This window comes from Prunus persica, chromosome G1 (genome assembly GCF_000346465.2).
Source record: "Prunus persica cultivar Lovell chromosome G1, Prunus_persica_NCBIv2, whole genome shotgun sequence".
Lineage (NCBI taxonomy): Eukaryota > Viridiplantae > Streptophyta > Magnoliopsida > Rosales > Rosaceae > Prunus > Prunus persica.
Genome location: NC_034009.1, coordinates 38,928,955 through 38,954,276, shown reverse-complemented (window position 1 = coordinate 38,954,276; position 25,322 = coordinate 38,928,955). Strand labels below are relative to the sequence as shown.

Below are 25,322 nucleotides of genomic sequence, written 5' to 3'. Positions count from 1 at the left end.
GGATAAAAAAAAAGAAAAAAGAAAGAAAGAGAAGGTTCAGGTTGCTGTCGACGGAGAGAAAAAGTTGGAAATGATGCAACTCTCATGGAACGTGGTGTCTGAACAAATAACAAAAACTGCAGGTTTTTGAAATTGAACCACCTTTTTCAATTGGCTGCTCGAAAATCACACTGGCTCTTCAGAAAATGAAAGTACTTTATTAGTTTTTTTTTTTTTTTAATAGTTTTTTTAAACAGTAATTTTTAACAATAAGTGATTTTCTCATAGTTTACCAAACGGTCTTAGTTTTTTAAATTTTTTAAAAAATCACTTATCATCTCAAATAAGCAATACCAAACGGGCACTTAGGGTTCGTTTAGGAGTGATTCTGAATATGTCAAAAATCATTTCTATGGAGAATCACTTCAAGTGGTTTTAAGTGATTTTATGAAGAAGCACATATGAGGTATTTATGCTCATAATCACTTAAAATCACTTAAAGTGATTATATAGAAAAGCACATGAAAAGTGATTCTCTCTAGAAGTAATTATGGTCTATCAAGAATCACTCTCAAACGAGCCTTTAGTTTTTTTTGGTAGCGAAGCATCAATAGAGATATTGTATCTTCATGTCAATTTTCATTTTTTGTTCAAATAAATCCTATGTATATTATTAATAGTTTTCAATGGTTTAATACAAAATTGATCTTTAGGATAAGAGACTTTACAAGCCTCAATCACGGAGTCAGTATCTTCATGTTGTGGTATTGAAACAAATTAAGATGTAATTAACACTGGGTAGTAGCTTAGTTAGTAGGAGCATGGAAGTTGTGTGCTACATGTTGTGTGTTTAATGACCGACGAGGGAAATCTGGCTGCCTCTTGACCCTTGAGGAGTAAGACGATTGACATTTACGTTAACTCTAAAATTTTATGTAATGAGTCAACCAAACGTGCAGTCGTGGGTGGCCCTTTGGAGCTATGCAAATGGCCAAATCGGTCCTATTAATTCCAACTTCACCACAAAAACAAAACAATCAAATTGTTCATACCTCAAGTCAAGAGGCAAATGATTAGCAGAGAGATTACTTTATATAATCAAGTTGGATTTCAAGGGATTGTATCATTAACTTATGGACAATATCTATGCATCCACACTTTTCAACGACCCTTTTCTCTCTCTTAACTACAAAGTCCAACCTCATTGTATTGCTGCCAGCCGATTCATTTGAATTTTGTTAGTACATATGGACGGCAGATCCCTCGACCCATCATGATTCATGTATATGTTCATTACATGTAAAAATATCATAACAATGGATTATACAAAATCCGGATGTATAATAATATAATGGAGAAATTGTACTTTTTAAGAGTCCAATATGACTTTTTGGACTCCAATGAGGCAATGCAATTACTAAGAAACTTCAAAATATGAAAATGCATTATTGACAAAAAGTTCTTTATGGTCCATATTATCATTATCGGCGGATCCATTAAGGGTAATTCTCCTCACTCAATTATATTATTTATCTATCAAGGTGTCAATTTTTTTTATGAAGTTTTGTATTTAATAAGGGCAAGTTGTCTGATAAAATGCCTCAAAGAAGATTAAGGCGGGAGGTAAGTGGGCAACCTACTCTACTCCGTTACTTATGTTATTCTTCTTGTTCTTTAGACTTACTCTTCTCATTTTTCTGTTTGTGCCGTTAGTAGAGGAAATAAGTGGAATGTGTTGTGTTTCTAATTTATGCATGAATATGTTTATATGATTGTGTGTGTGTGTTTTTTTATCTTACATTTAAGAGTTGATTGATCTTCATTATTAGTGGCTTTGCAATAGTGGTTTATTGTCCCTAAAAAAGAAAATTCCTAAATACGCCACTGATTATCATCACCAGATATTGTAAAAAGTTGTCCATACTAAAAGCCAACTGAGTCTAGCCTAGTGGAAAACCACCCTCCCCCTTCCCTTTTTCCTACCTAACTTTTGCAAAACTAAAATAAAATAATAATTTCCACCCCAAAAGTGATTGGACGAAAAAAGTGAGTTCATAGTTCATACATAAAAAAGAAAAATCGTAACAGTTACCCAAGAAAAAAAAGACTCTAGCTGCAAGGATCACAATGCAGTGTGGGCCTCTTCTAAGTTCTGAGTTGTGTGTAACCCAGTTAGCTAAGAAAGAGATGCAGCCGATATTTGCTTATTGGGTCAGAAAGGCCCATTAGGCTAACTATTGAGGACCCAATCAGAATATCATGGAAAAATAAAAAAGGGCCAAATCAAAATTGAAGTTTGAACCTAATTAGTAATCACCAAAAATGAAGAGGTTCAGGTTTAGCACCTGTTAAGGTTTGCTTTTGATATTTTTGGCGGTGCATAGAAGATCTCATTCAAAAATACCATCTGAAAGTGCTTCTTGAGATCTTTTAACGTAAGCACTAAAATGGATTCTTTATGCTTAAAAAGCAGGGCGGACTTGGATAGAGCAAGTGACGCTACCGCACAGAGCCTTTAATTTTTGAAGGCCACCAAAAATGTTTAACTTTATATCTTTTATAGTTAATATTATAAATATTTTATATATATTCTTGCACGCAGCACATTGACACAAGTGTGTGTTTGGCTGGTTTGGTTTCAAATGCATTTCTCTTCACCATCAATATATATACACCCTCACGCTTTCTCCTCCAATCAACACCAAAAGGAAAAAAAAAAAAATTAATTATTATCATTCATCAATTTCTCTTTGGCTCTTTCGTTCAATCCTTTGACAATTTTTGTTTTTATTTCAAATTCAAGAATTTCAACACCAAAACATAAATATCCTAATTCCTAAATTCATAAAGATCACTCAAAATTTGTGCTTTTGTTGATGATGAATTTTAGTTATATAAAAAAAAAATTGTTTTATGACATTTAAGTTAGGGAAAATTATTATTTTTACTATTTTCGTATTAAATTATGTGAGGGTCTCATTTAAATTTCACACAGAACCCTCAAAATCTTAAGACATTGCATGTGCATGTGCTTAAGCATTCCCAAGCTTACCTCTGCCTTTAGTCATTACAATCGAGCTAAAATCTGAAAATGATGTTTTGGTAGATTTTGTTTCCTGCATTGCATGAAACCAAGTTGACTTAGTTTGGGTTTAGAATTTTTAGAATACTTGCTCTTTGCCAATCAAAATCACTTTCAATCTGAGCATTCTAATGGAGGGAAATTCGCGGGCTTCACTTGCAACAATTAATTTAACCATGTCACAGGGACAACGAAGTCAAGTTCTTGGTCGAGGGGAGAAGCTCTGTTATCACCGGCATCGGTGGCATAGGTGGCGGGTGTCACTCAACCGAAGGCTTCAACACAAATTCAAAATTTTAGGATTAATGTTGTTCAATTGGAAAAGTTGAGACCAAATTGAAATACCAATCAAACTACAAGGGTGAAAGGTTTACTGTATCCTAGATTCAAAACATGAAAACTCTGTAACATCAAGGATCATTTTTCTCTTTAGAACTGGGTTCTGCTGCTTGAATTGTGTTTCTCGTATCTTTGGCTAAATTGCTGCCTTGATGGCCACCTACAACCAAGTATCCAGCAGTAAATAACAAAACAAATAATCATACAACACACAATCAGTGAAATTTTGATTATCAAATAACACATTTACTTTGATTAATTTATCTGAACCAAATTCGACTATCATGTTTGTGGGTCATGTCATGAATACCTATCCTTAAACCTGGGATGTGGGGAATTGTTCTCACCGATCTCTATGTGTAAACATCCCTAGATATAATGAAAACTATCACAATACACACCAGAAGATTAAGTTAGAAGATCACCTGCCGGTGTCAATACTCGATCAGCAAAACCCACTGCTTGACTAGAATTTCCAGGAATGCATAACCTACCACGGTATTCTCGCAACAATGCTATGTTACTTGCAGTACCAGCTTCAACCTCTCCACTAGGCATGTGATTTTCACTGCCCGGCCTCGTAGTAGGTTTTAGTGAGTATGTTGTCGACCAAGATCCTCCATTTGATCCAGCTAAGGCCATTATAACGTCAGCCTGAAAAAGTACAGTGGTCACAAAAATGTTATGTATATGTAGTTAACAGCCGGGAGAGGGAAAACATGTTTGAATTCATACTTTGTTGCTGATAGACAAGATTGGTGAAGAAATGTGGAAAACTACGCGAGGAAAATAAAGAGAGAGGGTGCAATGTGTTAAGTCCTTTTCTCCAAACATCAACCACAAAGAAACATTCATGATTCTCAATTTACCTCTATAAGAACAAATTTAAGTCCATATTATTTTCCTCTTTAAGGATTAGTAGACGACAGTTCTAATAGGATGACAAAGTCTAGGGAGACTACATCACCCATGGCTTGATGTGGCATACATGAGTAGATGAGAGACTAGATAACGTGAGTTGAACACCGCTAGACTTCAGAAGGCTTAAGCCTATGAATCTTCAGTCAAACCAATGTTGAACATCCCCAATAAGCCTATGAGTCTTCAGTCAGACCAACGTAGAACAATCCCTCCCTTTTCTTAATATTTCTTAATATCTCACATATGGATCCCCACAAAAGACAATTAAAGGGGAAACACTTAACACCTCACAATGTAAAATGGAAGCCAATAGGACTTCATAATTTATCTGTACAAGAAAACCACTGCTGCATATTTCAAGTGAAAAATACCAGCTGCCCACTACCAGAATGAGTATACAGAAACTGAAGAACCTCCCCGCACAAAATGAAAATGATGTACAAATGAAGTTCCTCACACCAAACAGGAATTTTTATAGGAGATTCACTATGATATACTAATTCTTTGTTACACCTACCTACCTACCTCATAATTTCCTTCAAATTAAGTGTACATAACTTAACCAGCAAGTGTTACGTGTCTAACATAATAACAGGGAATTTAAAACCATGTCACACTTGTATTGCCAACAACAATATAAGCAACGATTGTTTGACTTTCCACATCACTCAACATAAGGACCATTAATCCAACCAACACCCAAGAATTATAGAAGTAGCAAAACTGACAACAACAACAACAACAGCAGAAACAAGCACCAATGCGAAAGAAATACTCACAACACCACCGGCTCAGAGCCAAAGAGCAGATAAATTGTTGTCTTTTATAGCCTTGAAAATCCTCTTCACGCCAATTTTAGGGACTTCTAGTTATTAACTTGTCATTCCCTCGCAACTAACTGACAGAGAAAGCAACTTCCCCATCTTCTTTTTTTCAGGAATTAAAAATAATTATAAAAAAAAAAAATTGGAATGTTCCTAAAAAAAGGTGAACAATCAACTCCCAAAAATCTTCAAACAGTGCCTTGCTTCTCCTAGCTAGGAATCCTAAATAAACTAAAATCCGCTCTTTTATTTACTAACAACTAAATATGGACATCTAAAAAGTTAAGCTTAAGATAATATCAAGAAAGTGTAATGGCTAGAAAACAACTTACAAGGCAAAAATCGCATTCTCTAAACCTATAAGTTAAGATCCGATCACACTAATTCTGAAATTCTACAGACAGTACCAAGTTTGTTTATCAGTATGCAACAATTAAATGAGTTAGACAATGTTGATATCAATGGTATATATTCTTTACAGATAATCTTCACTTATATTTTCTGTCAATGCATATAAACTCATTAACCAAGGGAGCTGTCTCTACTAGAATCAAACAGTAAGAAAGCAAACCTTGTTTGGATGGACATCATCAAAGACGTGAGCTTGACCGCCATAGAATATGGTCATCTGCCGACCAGCAGACGTAAATCCATGTCGACTGCCATGACAACAGAAAAAAGATATGGCATCAATTGTCCTTTTACTTCAATGAACGCAAACAAATGCAACAGAGGAGAATGTCCTCTATATTGCATAATTATGTTTACCTTGGAGTAGAAGGTTCTGGCTCTAAAATATTAGTCCCAGATTTCTGCCTGCTGCCACTAGGCAGCACCCCAGAAGAGTTTCTTTCAGGAGCACTACTGCTGGCATTAATGGAACTCAAAATTCCCGGGCCTTTGATTCCAGTTCTAGATCCCTCATCAGCAGCTGATTGAGAGATATTAGCTGGACTGGCATTGGCATCCCTAAATCTGTTTGAAGGTAATTGATGCACAAAGGGTACGAAATGACCTCCTCGTGGAGGGTACTGTACTGCAGCACCCAGATTCATGGGAGTAGATCTGTCCCATTTGGAAATATTGGTATCAACTCTACCACCAAGTGGAGGCTGAAAAATATGTGAGGCAGAAGTTGGCCTCAGCGGCTGTGTAGCAAAGACTGCTTCATCGTCATTGGACCTTCTAGGTCGCTCTCCCCCTGTTCCATTTCGAAGCATCTGAATTTCAGGATAACTAAAAAGCATCAGATGAAGAAACCATAGATGGGGCTTTTTCCCATATGCAAGAATAGAATAAGAATATTGCATGATGTCAATCTCATACCTTCATCAAATGCAAGCTCTCAAGGGAGTCAGGACCGGTATGAGGGACCCCATCTCTGGATGAGCCCTTAAAAGTGGAGTCCGAATTACTCCTCTTACTTCCTAGTAACCTGTTACTTATCTCAGGCCCAGAAATATCACTCCTCGGGCCATAGAATGGAACACCCTCAAGATGATTTCCAGCTTGTCTTTCTACAAAATTAATGGAACAAGACAATGAATCAAACTCAAATGTAAATATACAGAATCTTAAATCAGAAGGAATAAGCACTTCAGGTGTCGAAATTTCAGTAATACAATCGTAACAGATAAGCTTCAAAATTGGTAGTAAATGTTCATACACGGACAAAAAAGGCTAACAATATAACAGAAACATGTCATGAAAAAAAAAAAGTTCATCAGAATGAGGTGCTTACACTTAATTAAGTCTCACTTTATTTGTAATGATAAATTTTTGACAAGCACTCTCAACTTTCTCCATTGCTCAATTGGTAACACCAAAAACAAAAACAAAAACCCACCACATTGCAAAATGACAATACATGGATAAAAACATTTAAGCATCATTTTTCGCAAACCTAATTCCAAATGCTCCGGCAACATGCTTACAAAAGATAAAGAGAGCCCAAAAGGGAAGAGGAAAAGTAAGTGAACAGCTTGCCCTTGATTCAACCTATCCTTAAAAAGAAGACTTAACAAATCAAAAGCATAGAGGGAAAAGAAAAACCCACAACAGCAACCAAACTCCTTACTGACTTCACTAACTAATCCATGTTAGAAACCAACCCCCATCTTTCTTATTTTGCATGTCCACACTCATTACTCACTCACTCACTCACTCACACGATAAAGTTCCTAACCCCCCATGAATATAACAAAGCCATCCGAAACAAAAGAGCCCCCTCCCTCCCCTCCTCCAAAAATAAAAATTAGTAAAGGTAAAAACTTTTTAAGCTGATTAAATAAACATATAAAAGCAACCATATTTAAGGAAAACAAAATGAGATAAGGTCTGGGTTTTTTTTCTTTTACATATATGAACAAAAAAATAAATCACTGGGGGGAAAAAGAAACAGTTTTTTAACAAATGGGGAGTGACTGACCAGAACCCAGATCAGAGGTGGTAGAGATGGGCCCACGGCCACCACCCGAAGAAGCCCCAAGTGAAGCAGAAGCTGAGGGTGAGACCTCAGAGAGCCTACAATCAGAGGCTTTGGGGGCCAAAACAACAGGGGAATCACCAGGCTTCATGCCCAGAAAGTCATGAAAGATGGGCTTCAATAGCTGCTCTTCTTGCTTCTGTTTCTGCTGCTGGCTACTGTTGTTAGTAGTGGCATTGTTGGGCACGCCTTGCTGAGCCATTATCAGTACAGCCATTTCATCCCCATAGCCATACCACTCTGCAAAGCTTATTTGCTAGCTGGAGACAGAGTGTGATTGTGTTTGTGTAAAGAGCATAAAAAGAGAGCACGATTTTCAGAAAAGAGAAAAGAAAATGAAAAAGAAAAAGAGAGAATCGGGGGTCTTTGTGAGCAGAGACCGAGGGAGGGGGAGAGAGAGAGAGAGAGAGAGAGAGAGAGATAGAGAGAGAGAGAGAGAGCGTTAAAAAGAAAAAGGTTCTTGGGCAAGTGTTTGTGACTTGTGCTTGGGCTTTTCTGAGTTTTTCCTCTCTCTCTCCTCTGTTTGCTTAAAAATGCTGTGTCTGTGAGTGTGGGGGTTGGGTTGTTTGGTTGTGTGAGAATATATGTTTGGGTTGGGAGGTGTGTGTTTGTGTGTTTTTTTCTGGCAATTATTTTTGTTGTTTTTGCATTGGGAGAGCAAAAGGAAGAAGCAATGGGGAGAAAGATAGCGTACGACGAGGGGTTTTGTGCCTCTGTGCGTATGCACTAACGTGGCTCACTGCCAGTGCCTGCTTTTTCATAGGGTTTAAAAAATCCTTTTTCCTTGCTATTTTTCTTAATAAAAAAATCCCTTTGTGTGTTTTTTTCTTCATAATTATGTTATCGGATATCTTCTTTCTATATTAAAAAATAAGCCTTTCTTTTTTTCATTTTTTTTCATGTGTATATAAATTTGGAAGCTAGATGCATGTTATCCACATCTAAAAGAATGAGTATCAAATCATTTATAATTGTCGATGGTTGAATTTTGATTCGAACCTAAATTAAGTCTGATGTAATTAATAGGATGTAAAGTGAGATTTTTCATATGATAATTTGAATTGTTACTCACTAACTTAATATTTACCATTAAAAATTGTACCAATAAAAAATTAAGACGTATGAGTTTTCCTTGTAATAGTCTACGGCATGTCAAGGATTAGAATGTATTTAGAATTTCTTTGGTTCTAACCTTGTATATTTTTTTGTTCTTACTTTTCATACAAAACCTTTGCACCCATAAAAATGGGTTCATCATGTATATATCATTCACATCCACCTTGTGCATATACCAAGCATAAAAGTGAAAATCATATGATAAAAGCACTCCATATAAGTCATGTTATAGACAAGAGATTTCAATGGAAGAAAAAAAAAAGTTATGCAATGTGGCATTACTATTATGAAGTGTAATGTTTATGTGCTCATTTTGTTGCCTACAATATACTTGATTTTAATTTCGATTTCGATTATTATTATTATTATAATAAGAGAAAAATGAGTGAAGAGTGGGAATTGATGTGGTGGAAGCTAAAAACCGACGAGTGGGGGAAGAATATTGAAGCACAGATTCTCTCTCTCTCTCTCTCTCTCTCTCTCTCTCTCTCTCTCAACTTCTTAACTTCTCAAGTACTTTTGTTGACTGCAAACCACCACCAAAGCCCGATGCCGTCGTTTTCCGACTTGGGGCATCGTGCGAAGACCTCCACCCCCAACCCAACCCAACCTCGTTTGCCCAACTCAACTCACTCTCACTCAGACATTCATCATTGAATTGAAATTAACCATAATTATAATAAATAAACACTTTTTTTTTCCTTTTTAAACTCTCTCTCTCTCTCTCTCTCTCTATCTGAGTTCTTTGTGGCAAGTGGCTAGCTAGTTGTTGTGCTCAGGAAAAAAACCTTACATATAATGGAGAATGGGGATAACACTGTTTTGCTATTCGGTTAATAATACGATGATACGTGAAAAAGTTATTCTACGTATCATTGCATTATTAACTGGGGTAGCAAAAAGTATTATTCTCGTTGCATGAGAGTTTATTTACTCAGCAAAGCTTCTGTGAGTAATAATTCCTCTTTTTTCGACTTAACTTGCCTTGGATGCAGTGGTGGTGAGTTGACACAAAGATTCCCACACATCTCCTTGCCTTCCATGCTAGACAGAGATTTTCACAAGCTAAGCACAGAAATATAACTGTGCTTCTACATTGACATATGTAATTTCTTTTACTAGTGGGAGGGAATGACATCTTCAAGAGAGTCGTTATTCACATTCTAAGGTCCCGTTTGATTCACGAAATGAATTTAAGGAGAAATCACTTCCCATGTCATTTTTTAAGGGATGGGAAACAGAAGATTCTTTTTTCACGTTTGGTAATGCCATGAACATAACCGGAAAATATCACTTTATTTTATTTCCCATGTTTATTTTGAGTAGGAATGAAAAACAAAATTTGTTTATTTTACAATTATACTCATGTTAAATCAAATAAAAACAAGAATGTATTTAATGATATAGTGTAATTCTAAATTGTTAATGCGGACAAAATAATCATGAACAATATGCACTTAATGTTGGCTCACTTTCCCAAACTTTCCGATGAGGAGGGAAAACAAAACTCAAGTTGAGAAGAGGACTTCACTTTCCTCTCTACTTTCCCATCTATCAGGCAACCATTTCCTATGTCTGAACTTATTAAATATGAAAAAACAATTGATTTCTCATTCCCAAACCTCCTTTCCCATGAACCAAACGGGGCCTAAAATAGTTTTTGTAGCTCAAGCGATTATACCTTCTCATTTTATTTTACTCGACAAGGATGGATCTTGGGATTTTTTCAAATCCCTTGACAATCCAAAGGAAATCTCTTTCAGGCTTTTGTCTGTCAATTGGCCCTCAGGCATCACATATATCCAATTGTCCATACAAGTCTCATCAGGCATGATTGACTAGCACAATCGAAAATAAGTGCAAAAATACTGTGAAACCCATTCCAACTTGACGGAAACTTCCGTGGGGATTGGACTATATCTCTAACATGTCCATTGTCCTCCATCCCTCTAAAGACCAAAACTTAAATGCTAAAAAAAGATTTGACCAAGGAAAAAAATATATGATAAAAAAGCTGCTAGTAATACAACACTCCCACACAAAAATAGAACGGCTGGTGGCTACGTTTTGATGGTTCTTTCTCTTTTGCATCTTTTGCACTTGCGAACAAAAAAATATGCGAAGACTGCTCTTCAACCCAGTATTTGCAGACCTTCGACAAATTCCAAATGCACAAGTCCACATGCAAAGACAAGGCATCCAGTGAGCCTGATTCAAAGACAACAAAAAAAAAGACCTCAGAAGAAGTAATATCATAATGTTATATGTCATGTGTCCCAATGCTTCGAGTTAAGTTAAAACACTGCAAGTTGAAAATAACATATTCAACATTGTGTCAACAATAACATATTTCTTGATCAAGGGTCAGCAGCATAAGAAACTAAACCAATTTGACTTGAATGCGGCAAATCAAATTAACAGATTGTTTCTTAAATCAGGAAGCTTCATGTGCTCTTGATTAAAAGGTTAATTAGTTGGAAATTGTACATACCATGCGCTCCTGTTTCAATGGTCAACTGCCATCTATTTACAAAGGACACTAACGTCACCATCCTTCAGGGCCCCCAAGACTCCAAAGTCCAGATGCGCATCCAGTTATGTCTCATAGTCTCTTTCATAGTCTCTCTTTACTTGTACCACCACAACGCAGTTTGTATGTGTGATGAACCTGCATTCAAACCACTTGACTGCATAATAGACGTCCATCAGGATTCAGAATGCTGCACAGCTACAATATTGCAAAAAGTTTCTAACGTTACAAGTAGTCTGAATCCATATAAAGGAAGCCCTCCAAAAGTAGTTGTCCCATATAAATATCAAACTTTTACCAAAATGCACATGAATTTAAAGAGTCTTTATTTCTTCTGCTGGAAAACTTCCTCTGTATCCTGCAGTAAACTCCTGTTTACCTACCTTTCAGAAAATGCCAACTGAATCCAAAACTTAATGCCTGTTACCCAAGAAAAGCAAAAATATATATCATTGGATGTTAGCTTTTCTCTTAATATCCTCTACCAACTGGTTTGCTCTTGATACAACATTCTCAGGCAAACTTCTATACTTGACAAGTTCTCTTGGATCTGAACAAGTTTTCAACAAATCAGACATTGCTTCAGCCTTCTGGATTATAGATTTTCTCCTTGCATGAGATGCATCTCTTTCTCTGACATATGTGTTTGGCAAATTTGTTGAATGGGGAACGGAAGACATCATGTTGCACATCTTATGTGCCATCTCAGTCATTCCTTGTTTCCTTAACTCGACATTCATTCTCTGAAAAGTAAGATACTGAGGAACTAAACCCCTCCGTATCATGTCCTCAAACTCTGCAAAAGCCTCTTTGAATTTATGCACATTGCAAAGCAAATGAATCAACATGGTGCTTGTAGCTAAATCCATATCCAATCCCCTAGATCTCATTTCCTTGCTAACTTGAACTGCCAAACCCAATCTCCCCTCGTCACACAACATCTTCAATAAAAGATGGAAAGTAAGCCGATCCGGGGTATACCCAGATTCAATCATTTTGGTATAAAGGTTCATTCCCTCCTCAATTTTCCCGAACTTTGAAAAGTACCTAAAGAAATAGTTATAGGTTGTTGGAGTAGGGACACAACCCTTACTTATCATCATCTTAAGGATCTTACTAGCCCCTACAAGATCTCCGGCCTTGCAAAAGCCCTTTGCCAGTGAATTGTACGTTGAAATAGTAGGGCCTGATTCGAGGACCAAAAAGTGCTCCATCATCCCCAATGCCTCCTTGAACTTCCCAGCTTCCCCCAACGCATCAATTATTGCATTATACACAATTGCATTGGGCTCAATTCCTTCACTCCTCATCTCACTCACCAATTCAATTGCAATTTCAGCACGACGCATCCGACAATATCCTTCAATCAGTGTACCATATGTTACAACACTAGGTTTCACATTATCCCTCTTCATCTCCGCCCAAAGCCGCTCTGCCCGTTTCAGCTTCCTTGATCGAAACCATCCATTCAACAGTATATTATAAACCCGAACTGATGGAATCCAATCTGGATGCAACTTTCTTTTCATATCAAAGTACTCTGAAGCCACCCTAACAAGGCCTTCCTTACAAAGGGAATCCAACAAAACTTCAAACAAACTCATTTCTGACTCTGAATTAAGAAATGAGTCTAAATTACTTGCAAATTCAAAAGTCCGGATTGCCGATTGGGACATACCTGCATAAAATGTACCACCACCGGAAAGGATGATGGATTTAAAAGTAGTGAATCAATACCAAAAACAGGTCTAACACAAATGCATATGCAACCCTCCTAATCCATAAAACCCAAATATAATTTCAGAATACAAGCAACTTTAGGCAACCCCAACTAAGTTGTACATGCAAGCTCAGAACTTTTCTTCAAATTGTGAAGGGCCAAAGTTATGCAGAGATTACCAACGTGTAAACTCGCAACTCTAACTAACCATTTATCAGATTCAATCAATTTGAGAACCATAAACTAGGCCTACGCTACATGTATCAAAAATCCAAGATGCCCAATTGAACTTGAAAACTCAATAATTAAACTAAAAATTAAAATTGTACATTCAATTAAGTACATTATTACAATCACATAGCAATATACCTGCGCGGGAATACCGTCTGATCATGATCACAAACGTATCTACAGAAACCAAACCAGGCTCCTCATCTCCACCGATCCGATTAAGAATCAGAGACCACGCCGACTCGAACTCCCTCGACTTAGCAAGGACATTGATCATGCAGCCGAAGAGCGTCGCAGAGGATCGAAACCCCGGCCGCTTTTCTGCCCAAAGAAACAGCGTGTGAAGCAATTTGGGAGACGAATCGAAGTGGTCGAACACAGCCTGTAACAGACACGGACCCGGCTCGATTCCGGTCCGGTCCAATGCGCTCTGGAGCGATGAACCGGGGGAAATGCTAGGGTCGGCGAGCACGTTAGCGATGGTAGAGAAGTCATTTTGTGAAAAATTGGGGCCGGAGCTATTAGGGTTAGGGTTAGGGTTTGGGGCGGGGTTCGGGTGCGGGAGAGAGCACGGTATGTCGGGCGGCGAGGGCCACTTGATGATGGGGTTGCCTCGTACGGACAGCCATGACTGGTTGGAGAAGAATCGCAAAGAGAGAGCACGAAGGTTAAGGTTAGGGTTTGGTTTGAAGAGGAGGAGCGCCAGAGACAGAAAATGGCGGGTTTTGTGAGAGGGCATAACAACCAGTGGGCTCCTAGACTGAGAGACTCACTGTCACTGAGCTCCAAACTTGTTAGTTTCAGTACAGTTAAAATTACCACTATACCCCTTCCTCAACTTCGTTAACTATTTTTGCCTATTTAAAACGAAACGAAACGAAACGAAATGAAGGAGAGTGCGTGAGCGAGAGAAGCACACACCACATCCAACATGGCTTGCATGCAATTCACGAATGCCGTGTCGTTCCGGCCAGAGCAACTCTCCGGCGCCGGGACCCGAGATTACCAAACTCTCCCCAGAAGGAAGTCCGTTTCGGTCTCTTTCGCCGGTATTTCGGCAGAAATGTCTCCAGCTCAGCCCGGAAAGCCCGAAATCGAGCTCGAATTCATAGGGGTATGCCGTTTTATTTATTTATTTATTTTAGTTTAAAATTATGTAATTACTAGATATTTGTCTGAAGTTTTGTGATTGGGTTAGCCGAAGCCCGGGAACGACGGGTCGTATCCGGTGGAGAGCGCGAAGGCGATTAGTGGAGAGAAGTTGCTAAGGGATGTCATGTCGGATAACAAGATCGAGCTCTACGCCACGTATGTGAGTGCTCTCTCACTCTTCAATGCTAACTAACTACCTCACATTGCATCCCGCGTAATTTAGTTATTTCCTGCCACAGTTTCTAACGTGCGCCGTCTCTGTAAATTGTAATTGGGTATCACAGCCCAATAACTATGGGGCCTATTGGAGCAATGCACATTCAAACCCAAATTTAAAATAAATAAATAAATCACATAAGTTAGACCAGTTGATTAAGGCAGTATGTCATTCCTCTTGCACTCGAGTTCGATTCCCTTCCTTGTACACAACTTGTGAACCTAACTACTCTTACATGACACACCTTATGGGGCTGATGTCTAGCATAATTACATAGAATTTCATAATAATAAGCAAATATGTGAAATACAAGTGATTGAAAAAGGCGTTGCAATTTTAATTGTAGGGGAAACTGATGAACTGTGGAGGAGGAGGAAGCTGTGGGACTTGTATAGTAGAGGTATGAATATTCTCAACATTCATATTATATTGTGTCTTCCCTAGTTTCTTGAGTTGAAACTTATGGAAGATTTGCTTCAGCTAATTTCCTTGTTTTTTTTTTTTTTTTTTTTTGGGTGTGCAGATTATTGATGGGAAGGACCTTTTGAATGAAAGAACAAATACTGAACTCAAGTATTTGAAGAAGGCAAGCTCTCTCTCTCTCTCTCTCTCTCACCCCCTGAAAAACACTACTCTCTTGATAAACTAATCTCCTTTGTTTTCCTTTTTCTTTTTCTTTTTTCCTGTAAATGTGGGTTTTCTTTTCACTTTTTGTTAATTTCTCATTTGAAGTAAATTTCTATTTCTATTTTATTTTATTTTATATTTTTACATTGGGTCAAACAACATACAGAAACCCGAATCTTGGAGACTTGCTTGTCAAACTATAGTTGGAAATAAGGAAAATTCTGGGAAGGTACTTCTCACCACTCTCCTTTTATTTTTTATTCGTACGTGTAAAGTATTTTCAAAATATTTTTTTATCTTGATTTGACTTCAAAACAAGAAGGAAAAATCCTATGCTTTTTAAACCCAAGCATTCAGAATGGATTACTTACTTATGTTATGCAAATATTGTTCTGATTGTGGTTTGCAGGTTGTGGTTCAGAGGATCCCCCAGTGGAAAAAGTAAGAGACCAGATTATGAATTATGATCCACATTTGTCATCCGGGTTTATTGAGATGAGACGATTGTCCAAAATTCCAATTTTTATGTTCGGCTGTGTGTAGAATTTTGTACAAATAAATAACTATTACGACACAATACAACAAACTAATAATAAAATGACACGTAAATATTATTGCGAAGTTTGATTCAAGTGTCGTATTGATTATTAATTACATGTAATCTCTTGATTTGTTTTACTACATTAGCGTAAGTATGGCTGTAGTGAGTCATCTCCAAGAATTTATGTTATCTTTCGGCAACCAATTATACGAATCATAGTTGGTCTAATTTCAAGGTAACTTATGTTACATTCCCAAGTTTTCTTGTTCTCCCATGCTTCCCCTACCAATTTTTTATATATAGTATAATAAATCTAATTAAATATTTGTAAAATTATTCATTTTTAATAAGTTTGATTATTTACTTGCAATATATTTAAATATATATTGTTTTTCTTTTGCCAAAGGGCATATAATGGGTTTCGACCAAAAAAAGAGTGGACGTATAATGTGTGTTTTGGTGTTTTCACAAAATATAAGAGGACAATTTGGGTAAAAAAAAGGTCATTTCGGTTCATCCTTGCCTAATCCTACCTACTCCTCAAGAATTCAATTCCCCCAATATCAGGAATCAAAGTCATAATTTTACAGGGACCACGGTTGCTTTTCATTCTCATTGTGCAAGTAAACATGTTATTAGCCGTAAGTCAAGCTATACGGAAAGAAGCTTATGTGAGGTTGTTCTTACCACTCAGTATTGCAACGTGTCAGAAACAATCCTAAGGTTTTCTCAAGGTAGAAAAGGTGATAAGGGAGGAGCGGAGCAGAATTGGCCATCTTTTATTTACACTTTTTGGAAGAGCCTGCCTAAACCCAAACTCTCTCTTATAATTACAACCTTTTGAATTTAAAGTCAACATTTTTTATGATTATTATTCATTCATCATTCAAATAAATAACTTTATATATTTTTTCATCTGGAAATAAAAACTTTATTTCAAGTGCCTTTTTCCAAAATAGATTTGTCGGGACCTCATCAAACACACACACTTTGCCTCCCGCTGAGGGCTTTCACTGTGTGAAAAGGGGTTGGGGCCACCTCGTAGGAGTGCGTAGAGAGGGCCACACACAATGGACCACTTCGGCTTTTGGATCTACAAAGTTTTTAAATGGGCTTCAGGAATCAGGACAACCATTCTTTCTTTTTTCAAATAAATAAATAACTTCCACCAGATATTTGGCTCTTAATTTTAAACTTTCCATATATAATTCTTACCACCGAATTTTTTTTTTCTTTCCATATATGACTAAAATAATAATAATTTTTTCTTTGGAAACTTTTCATTAGATTTGGGGAATTTTTCATTAGATTTGGGGAATTTTTCACTAGATTTGGGGAATTTTTTACAAGATTTTAGAAAATAAAAATCTCTATATTTTTTTTCATGAGTTACCATATATTGAGTGACTCGATCCAAAATCTAAGGGCTTCTTGGTTGGATGACATTTCTAAGATTACTAAAGTGATAATGAATTTTTTGGTTTTTAAAGAAAATGCAAAAAAATTACGACAAATATATATATATATATATATATTTTCTTCAATATCTCTAATTACTCTCATATTTTTTCCCTTTTATAATTTTAAAAACATAAATATTTGACATTGTTAAATTTTTTTAAATCGCTATGGATAAAATAAATAATGGACAAAACCAGCAAGTTTGTCATAAATTATAAGACAACAAGTCCTTTCCATTTCTGCTGAAACCATTTGAATCTGACCACCACACATGGGGGGGCTAACTGGATCAGTCTTAAAAATACATTTCCAATCAAAGATTATTGATCTGTCAATGTTGAAGAAAACCCAAGTGGAAATTCAGTCGAGTTTGCCCAAATTACTCTGAAATCATTTGTTTCAAAATGTTGAGATTCATATGAAGTCCATTTTGACTTTTTGTCAATTCCCTCTCTCATGGGGGATAGGGAGAAAAAAATTTGAATCACTAAAACACCATAATTTACTCAATCAAAACCAACCATATTTCGAACTTTTTTAATTTTATAAATAAAAATAAAGGTAAAATTTTTTTACTAATTAAGTGTATGTGTACATTGTGTGGTCATCGATGATCATAAAATGCATAATTCTTAAAATTCGACTCGAAATCAAAAGGCTGATATTCATTACTATCAAAATATCAAGACCTTAATTTTATTAACGAAAAATAAAGAATTTGAACTCGAGGCATTTTCTAGCATTGGAGAGAGAAAATGAATCAAAATTTTGAATTGCAACAAATGGATGTGTCATTAAAAACTGCCCCAATAAAGTATGCATATTTAGGGCTACCTATGCCTCATTCAAAAGTCCGACTTGGGAGTTGGGACGGCGGCCTTTGCCCCTATATTGGCATCTAGCATACTATAGCATAGGTGATAGGGACCTTTCAAAATTTTCATGTAGGACACAATTTTAGAGGTCAGCGTGCCCTTGCTTGTAGTAGGGTCAATGATATATATTAATGAGAAAATAAATCCATATTATTTTCTAAACACTTATTCAAATGGGTTGTTACAGCTCAACCTATTTCACATCATATTTTATACTCCGGATATTTATATTACAAATTGATTCAAAAAGAACAATTAAAAAAAGACAAAAGTTTAATAGAAAAAGACTACAAACACTCTCATATTCTTTAAATTTTATTACATCAATTATCTATACCTGTTATATTTTTCTTCACGTGACTTGACATGTGAAGAGAAAGAAAAATGCGTATGAACTTGTGACATGCAAGTTTTCATATATATTGACCATTTAAGCGTTAATAAATTTTTAATCGCTTAGATCATGTTACGGAAAGAGTGAAAATGTACCAAACTCGAAGTGAAAAACTCGCCCCTCTAGTATTAATGTCTGAATCGATAATTAATATATTCACAATATAAGAACATAACATAACAAGGTAGATATTTGAAGGAAAAAAAAAACATTCATAACCCATCAAAAGACAATCTCAGTTCTCACCTCATGTGTTAAAAAGTGAAATAAAATAATACAAAACACTCGGCGGAAATAAGTCAAAACAACAACAACAAAAAAAATACATATTTTTTGCTTTTTGGCTTCCATTTGGAATTTTGGAAGTTCAAACTGTAAACCCCGTCCCGCTCACGCTCCCCTCTCTCTCTCCCCCCTTATATCAAACACACACTCTCTCTCTTTCTCTCACACTCACTGTCACTTCCACACAATTCTCTGTCCGAAGCTAGCCTCCATATTTCCTCTGCTTCTTCTTCTTCCCCCGAGCTCTTCAAACCGTCACCGGAGAAGGTGCCGGAGCTCCCACCAACAGAGTAAGCTCAGCTCCCAAACGCATAGCCGTGCATAGTTTTTTTTTGGTTGTTTTTTGCATTCTAGGTGTTTGAGCTTCGTCGCTCTGTTTTCCACCGCCAGATTCTAATGGAACTACGTCCTTTTTACGCCTGACGGGTTCGCTACATAGATCTCGGGGCTGGCTCTTCCCATTTTTGTTCTTTTAAATTCTTATATTTTTTACATTTTTATGGTTTGGATTTTGGTCCGCCTTTTGTCAAATGTGTTTGCGATTTTATGTTTTGTTATGGTTTTGACGATCTGGTGCGGTGATAGTTGAAAATTTTGAAGAAATTAGGGTTTTGGGGTTGGATATTACGGTGTCTCGGGTTCTTATTAAATGTTTTTTCTTCTGTTTGGTTACTCGGAAAAATGTGTCAGAGAAATAGCAGGCTGCAAAACATTTGTCTTTCATGCACTCTGGACCGACGAAAAATGAAAAATGTTTGGTCAACTGGGCTTGGTTGAAGTGAGTTTCTCCTGTAATTTAAGTAACACCAGCCAACGGTGGATTAAAACGCTTGTTTTCTTCTATTTCCAAAGGTTTTCTCGCTTCGACAAGAACAAAGAGCTGAAAATTTGTTCTATGCTTGTGGTGTAGGACCCTTTGTGTTATCTTCATTTAAGGCCTTGTATTGCAAGCTGTCATGGGTTTTGTCAAAGGAAAACAGAGTAAAGCACCATGATTTTTCTTTTTCAATAGAAGAAAAAATGGTTGGATTTATTATTGAGACGAAGATGCCTTCCCAACTTCTGTTGTATTGTGTTGTGTAAAATGGATAATAGTATTTGGTTTAACAGGAGATATCAACTTACACAAAAAGACGATGTACAAATCAAATTTTTGTTGATGATCATTAAAAAACACGTCTTTTTGATCCTTTCATACTTGGCCCCGAATGCTTTCTCGGGTTGGGTTTGTTCTGCTTGCTTGTGTCGGATGACGCAGTATCTCTTGTTGACATCAACTGATTTGAAAATGCAGGTTCAATGAACAAGAATTCGTTCTGAATTCACTCATTGCTCTTCTACAAGGTAGGCAAAGATGAATAAAGAAAATACAAATGCTGCCAAAGTTGAAGAGCCTACCGTCCGAATCACAAGGGCACGGGCTAAAGCCTTTGGCACTTCCGGGGAGGTAGTGTCCTCCTCAAAACCTTTCTTTAAACAAGATCAGAAGCATGGTGTTCGAGCAAATTCCAAAAGAGCAGCATCAGACGAGAACAAAGGATCTGCAATTGCCACCATTGGCTTGCAGCATAAAAGGAGGGCAGTTCTTAAAGATGTAGCAAACGTCATCTGTGAAAATTCATATGTGAAATGCACCACTGATGCCTCTCAGGTTCAGGTACAGATTTGCATATTTCCCTTTCTAATATGCAAAAAATTTGAATAGTCAATGAATACTATTTTTCTCCAGAGGCCTCACATGATTTTAAATAAAATTAATTGTTACCTCCATTAATGAAAAAGAGGATATGGTTTGTCTGTAACACAAAGCCATTGTTTAAGCATGTGTAGGATCTAGCATGCTTCTGTATGTTCATTAAAGTAATTCTAACTTAGAATTTGTTGGTATTGCTCCCTGACAGGCTAGTAAGCAGGCCAGAAGAGGTCTTGCAAAGAATGTAAAGGCAGCCTCAAATGTCTCGGAAGAAAGTACAGTGGTTCAAGAGGACGCAAAAGCAAAGTTAGCTGATGAATTATCCAAAATAAGGGTGGCAGAACCCCTAGAAGCCACTTTGCCAGTGAAGTTGGGAGAAAAAGAGCCAGTACCCCAGGGTATGTGTCATATCTTGGGACAACATAGAGGAGCAGATTTGATGCTTAGAGTACAGCCTTCCGCAGAACCTGCTGAACTTCAGAACCCCCAAAAGAAAGGTACATTTTATGTTTCAGATTTGTTCAGGAGAGTGCAACAGTATATGACTTATCTTTTTAAACTGGCTAACTTAAGGGTGTCCACTCTCTATGTCTGTACTTCATAAGAGGGATGCTTGCAAGGTCTAAGATGACAAGTTTTGTTCCGAGCCTTCTGATTGCAAAATTGAGTCTTTCTTAGTGTTGAAATTTCAGTTTATTAGTTTACAAGAAATTTTGATTGGCTTTAAAGGGGTTGTGAAAAGTTGTTGCAACCTGCTGATGCACGCTTTGGCAATTATGGAATTTCCTTTGTTACAGAAAGAAGATTACTGCTCAGTCACCTGTATAATTGCTATTACTGACTTCTGTTTTCATGTTGACATTAGCAAAGCTTGATGATGTTTTTCATTGGACTATGCAGAAGAAAATATGATCTGGGAGATATTGGGATCCTCAAATGACCTGGACATCGTGGATATTGACTCAAACTTAAAGGATCCTCAAGCGTGCAGCTTGTATGCCCCTGATATATACAGTAATATAAGCCTTATAGAGGTTAGTGTTGGAGCCCTTTTACTAGAGTCTGACGTTATTAATAAACATAATACTATTGCAATATTTAATCTTCACTTGTGTTGACAGGACAGAGAAATGTGAGGTTTCCTATATAATTTGAAACATAGAATAATTCAAGGACTAGTGAGCTACTAATTTGCTGTCTATCAGTAACATAATTGATTCTGACTTTTAGTGGAAACTTATTCTTCCTCAGGTGGAGCGAAGACCGTCAACTACTTATATGGAAACATTGCAGCAAGATATCACTCCAAGCATGCGAGGAATTTTGATTGATTGGCTTGTAGAGGTCAGTATAATCGGATGTACCTAATGACTATAGTATTTCTACGAAATGGTGTGCCCTTGTTTGGAAGCATCCATACTAACTTACGTCTCTATCAGGTTTCCGAAGAATATAAGCTGGTTCCAGATACACTTTACCTCACAGTAAATCTCATTGATCGGTTTCTCTCTCACAATTATGTTGAAAAGCAAAGGCTTCAGCTGCTTGGAGTCACTTGCACGCTAATTGCCTCGTAAGTGCTATATTAGGTGAATAGGTGGTGGTTTCTAGTGAAATGTGATGAATTTTTTGTAGTCAATTAATTATGAAATAAATCCTTAGGGATGTTTACTGAGGCTATTTCAGGAAGTCATCTTTGGTATACGTGGACAGACTTCTTTATATTTGTGTGTGGTGTGTGCACTGGCACATGTGTGTGAACAAGGAATCAATAACAATATTTTTCTCCTGATTATTTCATCATTACATTGCTTGACGGGTATGTATTTTTTGTTATGACTCAAAAGGAAGTATGAAGAAATATGTGCACCGCGAGTGGAAGAATTTTGCTTCATCACGGACAATACTTACTCAAGAGACGAGGTATGAAATTGGCTACATGACATGTCTAATTATGACTGCTTTTGGCTTTTCCATGCATGCTGGTAGCCTTCTGGAGTTCTCTTATTTCCATCAACTTCAACTGCATGATCCTGGGTGCTGCAGTTGATTTTTATCTCGTCTCAGCCATAGACTTTGCCTACATTAGACGCATAAAACTTTGATTTGTTTTCGTACCATAATTCAAAAGCAAAATCCAGTTTTGTAGTTCACATGGCAATGCCCAACATCCTGCTTGATATTACCTCCTTTCCAGTGGTATCACTAGTTATATACTGACATATAAAGTTCCTGAATAACTCTTGCAGGTATTAGAAATGGAGAGTAAAGTTCTAAATTTCTTGCACTTCCAGTTATCTGTTCCCACCACAAAAACATTTCTTAGGTAATGCGCTCACCAGGCTTTATCTATGTTGCTTAGAAAATGTCATTTAAAGTGAGTTCAATAAACCTATTTTTGTGTTTCAGGAGGTTCATTCATGCAGCACAAGCTTCTTATAAGGTATTCTAAATGGAGTGTTGTCCCCATTCGTTACTTCTGGAAAATCAATTGCCATACAAGAAAATGGTTTTATTTTAATTAATTTGTTATGCAGGTTCCTTGTGTTGAACTGGAGTTATTGGCAAATTATTTAGCAGAGTTGACTCTTGCTGAATATGGTTTCCTGAAGTTCCTACCTTCCCTCATTGCTGCCTCTGCTGTGTTCCTTGCCAGATGGACACTCGATCAGTCTGACCATCCATGGGTTTGCATTTCTGTGCCTTCTTCGTAAAGGTTTTTACTTACCTCTTCGTTGAGAATTGTCAAAAATAACGTTCATGTTTGATTCTTGCAGAATCCTACTTTAGAGCGCTATACCTCTTACAAAACATCAGAGCTCAAAACTACAGTTGTTGCACTAGAAGATTTGCAATTGAACACCAAGGGCTGTCCCCTAAATGCGATACGCGAGAAGTACAGACACCAGAAGGTATTTTGCAGACTGACCACAAAGCCCAACAGAATGTTGGGTAGAATAATACTTGTACATTTCATTCTGTTATTGCATCTGGCAAAACCTATTATCATACACTAGAAGTATTGCCGGAAGTACCTTCAGAACTTCTGAGGATCCTTTTGTGTTCATCAAAAGACGGATCACCTAGCTCTCAGATCAAACTAATAGAACTAAAAAGGACCATCTCCTAACAAATTCATGTGAAGCCTACTCGTATCGCCGCAGGCGTGTAGATTCTTAAAACGGCACGTTTTAATGTTGAAAGTGATGTTTAGTTGTGCATCATTGATACTCAGCATTTTGATTTAGTTATTTTCTTGACAGTTCAAGTCTGTGGCTACTTTGACCTCCAAACAACGGGTGATTCGCTCTTTCCAAGATCAATAATCGCTGATTCTTCTCTAAGACTTGGATCAGGATATTTATCAGTTGGGGAAGCTCTCTGCATTCTGGAACTTTGAGGGACATCCAGAGCTCCAACATGAAAGTTCATTGACTATCCGTACCCTAACTTTGTTGTCTGTTCGTCTGTCGGTCCTTCGTTGTTAATGTTATCTCATTCTGGTGCTTCCAGATCTGTCTTTGTAACCTCATTTTTTTTAGATCAAGCACATTTTGCCTCTTGGCAAAATAATGTATCAAAACTTCTCAGCACTTGGGAAGTTTTAAGAGTGACTGCGATGGGTTGCAGGCTCCAAATAGGAACTGCAGCTCCTTGATTATTATGTATCCAAAACCCCTCATATATGAAAAAAAAAAATGAAAATAGTTTATCAGTCATTTGATTGATTCTTATCTCATTGTGTGCTAAGCATGACTTCCTCTCGCCTACCATCATCAAAATGTGAGCTACAGAGGTGATATGCGCAGATCCTTATGTTGGGTTTAATATAAACAAAATATATATATATAATCAAGTAAAAGTGTTTTACAAAGACAAAAAAACGTTTTTTTAGCAAAAAACTTTGTTCATCTTGAGAATTTGTCTGTAACGGCTAGTTGGGTTTGTTTTCGGCAAGGACAAACAATTATCTTTTTTGTTCAGCCAACTGACAACGGACCGTTGTTATTGTTGCATTTTTAAGACAAAGCTGCCGTTTGTAAATATGGGCTTAGACAAGGTTGTCGTTTATTGTTTCAAAGATGTGCCGGGTTATAAAATTGCGTTGGGTGTGTTAATTACAATATGCCACTCCAATAAAAGGTATGATCAAAGGAGTTAGGAACATGAGAGAAAATGACTGGGTATGGGTCAACGACTTCATTATCATGGCCTCGGTATTTTTTTATTCCGTATGTGTTAGTAACTAAGCACACAATAATTCCAATACTTATTCCAAATAAATAAACATGTTATTTCATTTTCATTTGGGTGCATAGTATTATTATTTGACAGAGCCCCTCATAATCTGGAGGCTGTAGTGTAGATGTTTATAGCAGCTGCAGAAAGATGTTTCAGCTTTCTTTTCCCATCTGCCTAACAAGGTGACAACTTTGCCTTTTCATGTCTAAGTTCCAGCTTTCCAGGGGAACCAAATACTTGAAAATGGTGGCCCAAAGAGCACTCAGCAGCTCAAGATGTTGAAAACCCAGATGCCATGAGGTTTTAACCTGGAGCTGCTGCAATGGACATCAATGGTTAGCCTTCGTTGAGAAACTTCTTACTTGCAACCTCATTTCACCCCCTTCTTTTTATATTTATATTTTTCCAATCAAACCACCTGCCAGCCAATAGGGGAACCCATGATGAAAATGATGTGATGACCTTTACATCTTTATCTTTCAGAGATCTCAAGTCTCCACTTTCTGTCTGATATTGCCAATACTTTATTTTATTTTATTTCATATCACCCCATATTCGTTCCTTTCATTATATCAGGTAGCATTTATAGGGGGACCCATTAAATCATA

General features: G+C 37.0%; 4 protein-coding genes across 5 annotated transcripts; 2 read left to right on the top strand and 2 right to left on the bottom strand.

Moving 5' to 3' along the window:
- On the bottom strand, positions 3,338-8,562 carry LOC18788553 (protein TIFY 8). Its single transcript, XM_007222266.2, has 6 exons — positions 7,574-8,562; positions 6,472-6,662; positions 5,914-6,365; positions 5,717-5,804; positions 3,826-4,054; positions 3,338-3,560 (listed from the first exon to the last, which is right to left on the bottom strand). The coding sequence occupies exons 1-6, from the start codon at positions 7,845-7,847 to the stop codon at positions 3,472-3,474; spliced, it is 1,323 nt and encodes a 440-aa protein (XP_007222328.2). The 5' UTR covers positions 7,848-8,562; the 3' UTR covers positions 3,338-3,471.
- On the bottom strand, positions 10,512-13,991 carry LOC18792309 (pentatricopeptide repeat-containing protein At5g11310, mitochondrial). The gene is made up of 3 exons (XM_007221972.2): positions 13,366-13,991; positions 11,238-12,954; positions 10,512-10,954 (listed from the first exon to the last, which is right to left on the bottom strand). Exons 1-2 carry the CDS (start codon positions 13,964-13,966, stop codon positions 11,726-11,728), a joined length of 1,830 nt encoding a protein of 609 aa, XP_007222034.1. The 5' UTR covers positions 13,967-13,991; the 3' UTR covers positions 10,512-10,954; positions 11,238-11,725.
- Positions 14,069-15,855, top strand: LOC18789296 (photosynthetic NDH subunit of subcomplex B 3, chloroplastic). 2 transcript variants are annotated; one of them, XM_007225890.2, is made up of 6 exons: positions 14,092-14,341; positions 14,426-14,539; positions 14,943-14,996; positions 15,120-15,182; positions 15,390-15,452; positions 15,633-15,855. In XM_007225890.2, the coding sequence occupies exons 1-6, from the start codon at positions 14,159-14,161 to the stop codon at positions 15,666-15,668; spliced, it is 513 nt and encodes a 170-aa protein (XP_007225952.1). In that variant the 5' UTR covers positions 14,092-14,158; the 3' UTR covers positions 15,669-15,855. The 2 variants fall into 2 exon arrangements, with proteins under 2 accessions (XP_020410332.1, XP_007225952.1); XM_020554743.1 differs by lacking the exon at positions 15,390-15,452 and having other exon boundaries at positions 14,069-14,341; positions 15,633-15,854.
- LOC18789703 (cyclin-A2-1) lies at positions 18,541-24,191 on the top strand. The gene is made up of 12 exons (XM_020560103.1): positions 18,541-19,069; positions 20,074-20,436; positions 20,681-20,969; positions 21,373-21,506; positions 21,724-21,816; positions 21,912-22,045; positions 22,320-22,395; positions 22,722-22,798; positions 22,882-22,915; positions 23,010-23,159; positions 23,250-23,384; positions 23,736-24,191. Exons 2-12 carry the CDS (start codon positions 20,134-20,136, stop codon positions 23,796-23,798), a joined length of 1,488 nt encoding a protein of 495 aa, XP_020415692.1. The 5' UTR covers positions 18,541-19,069; positions 20,074-20,133; the 3' UTR covers positions 23,799-24,191.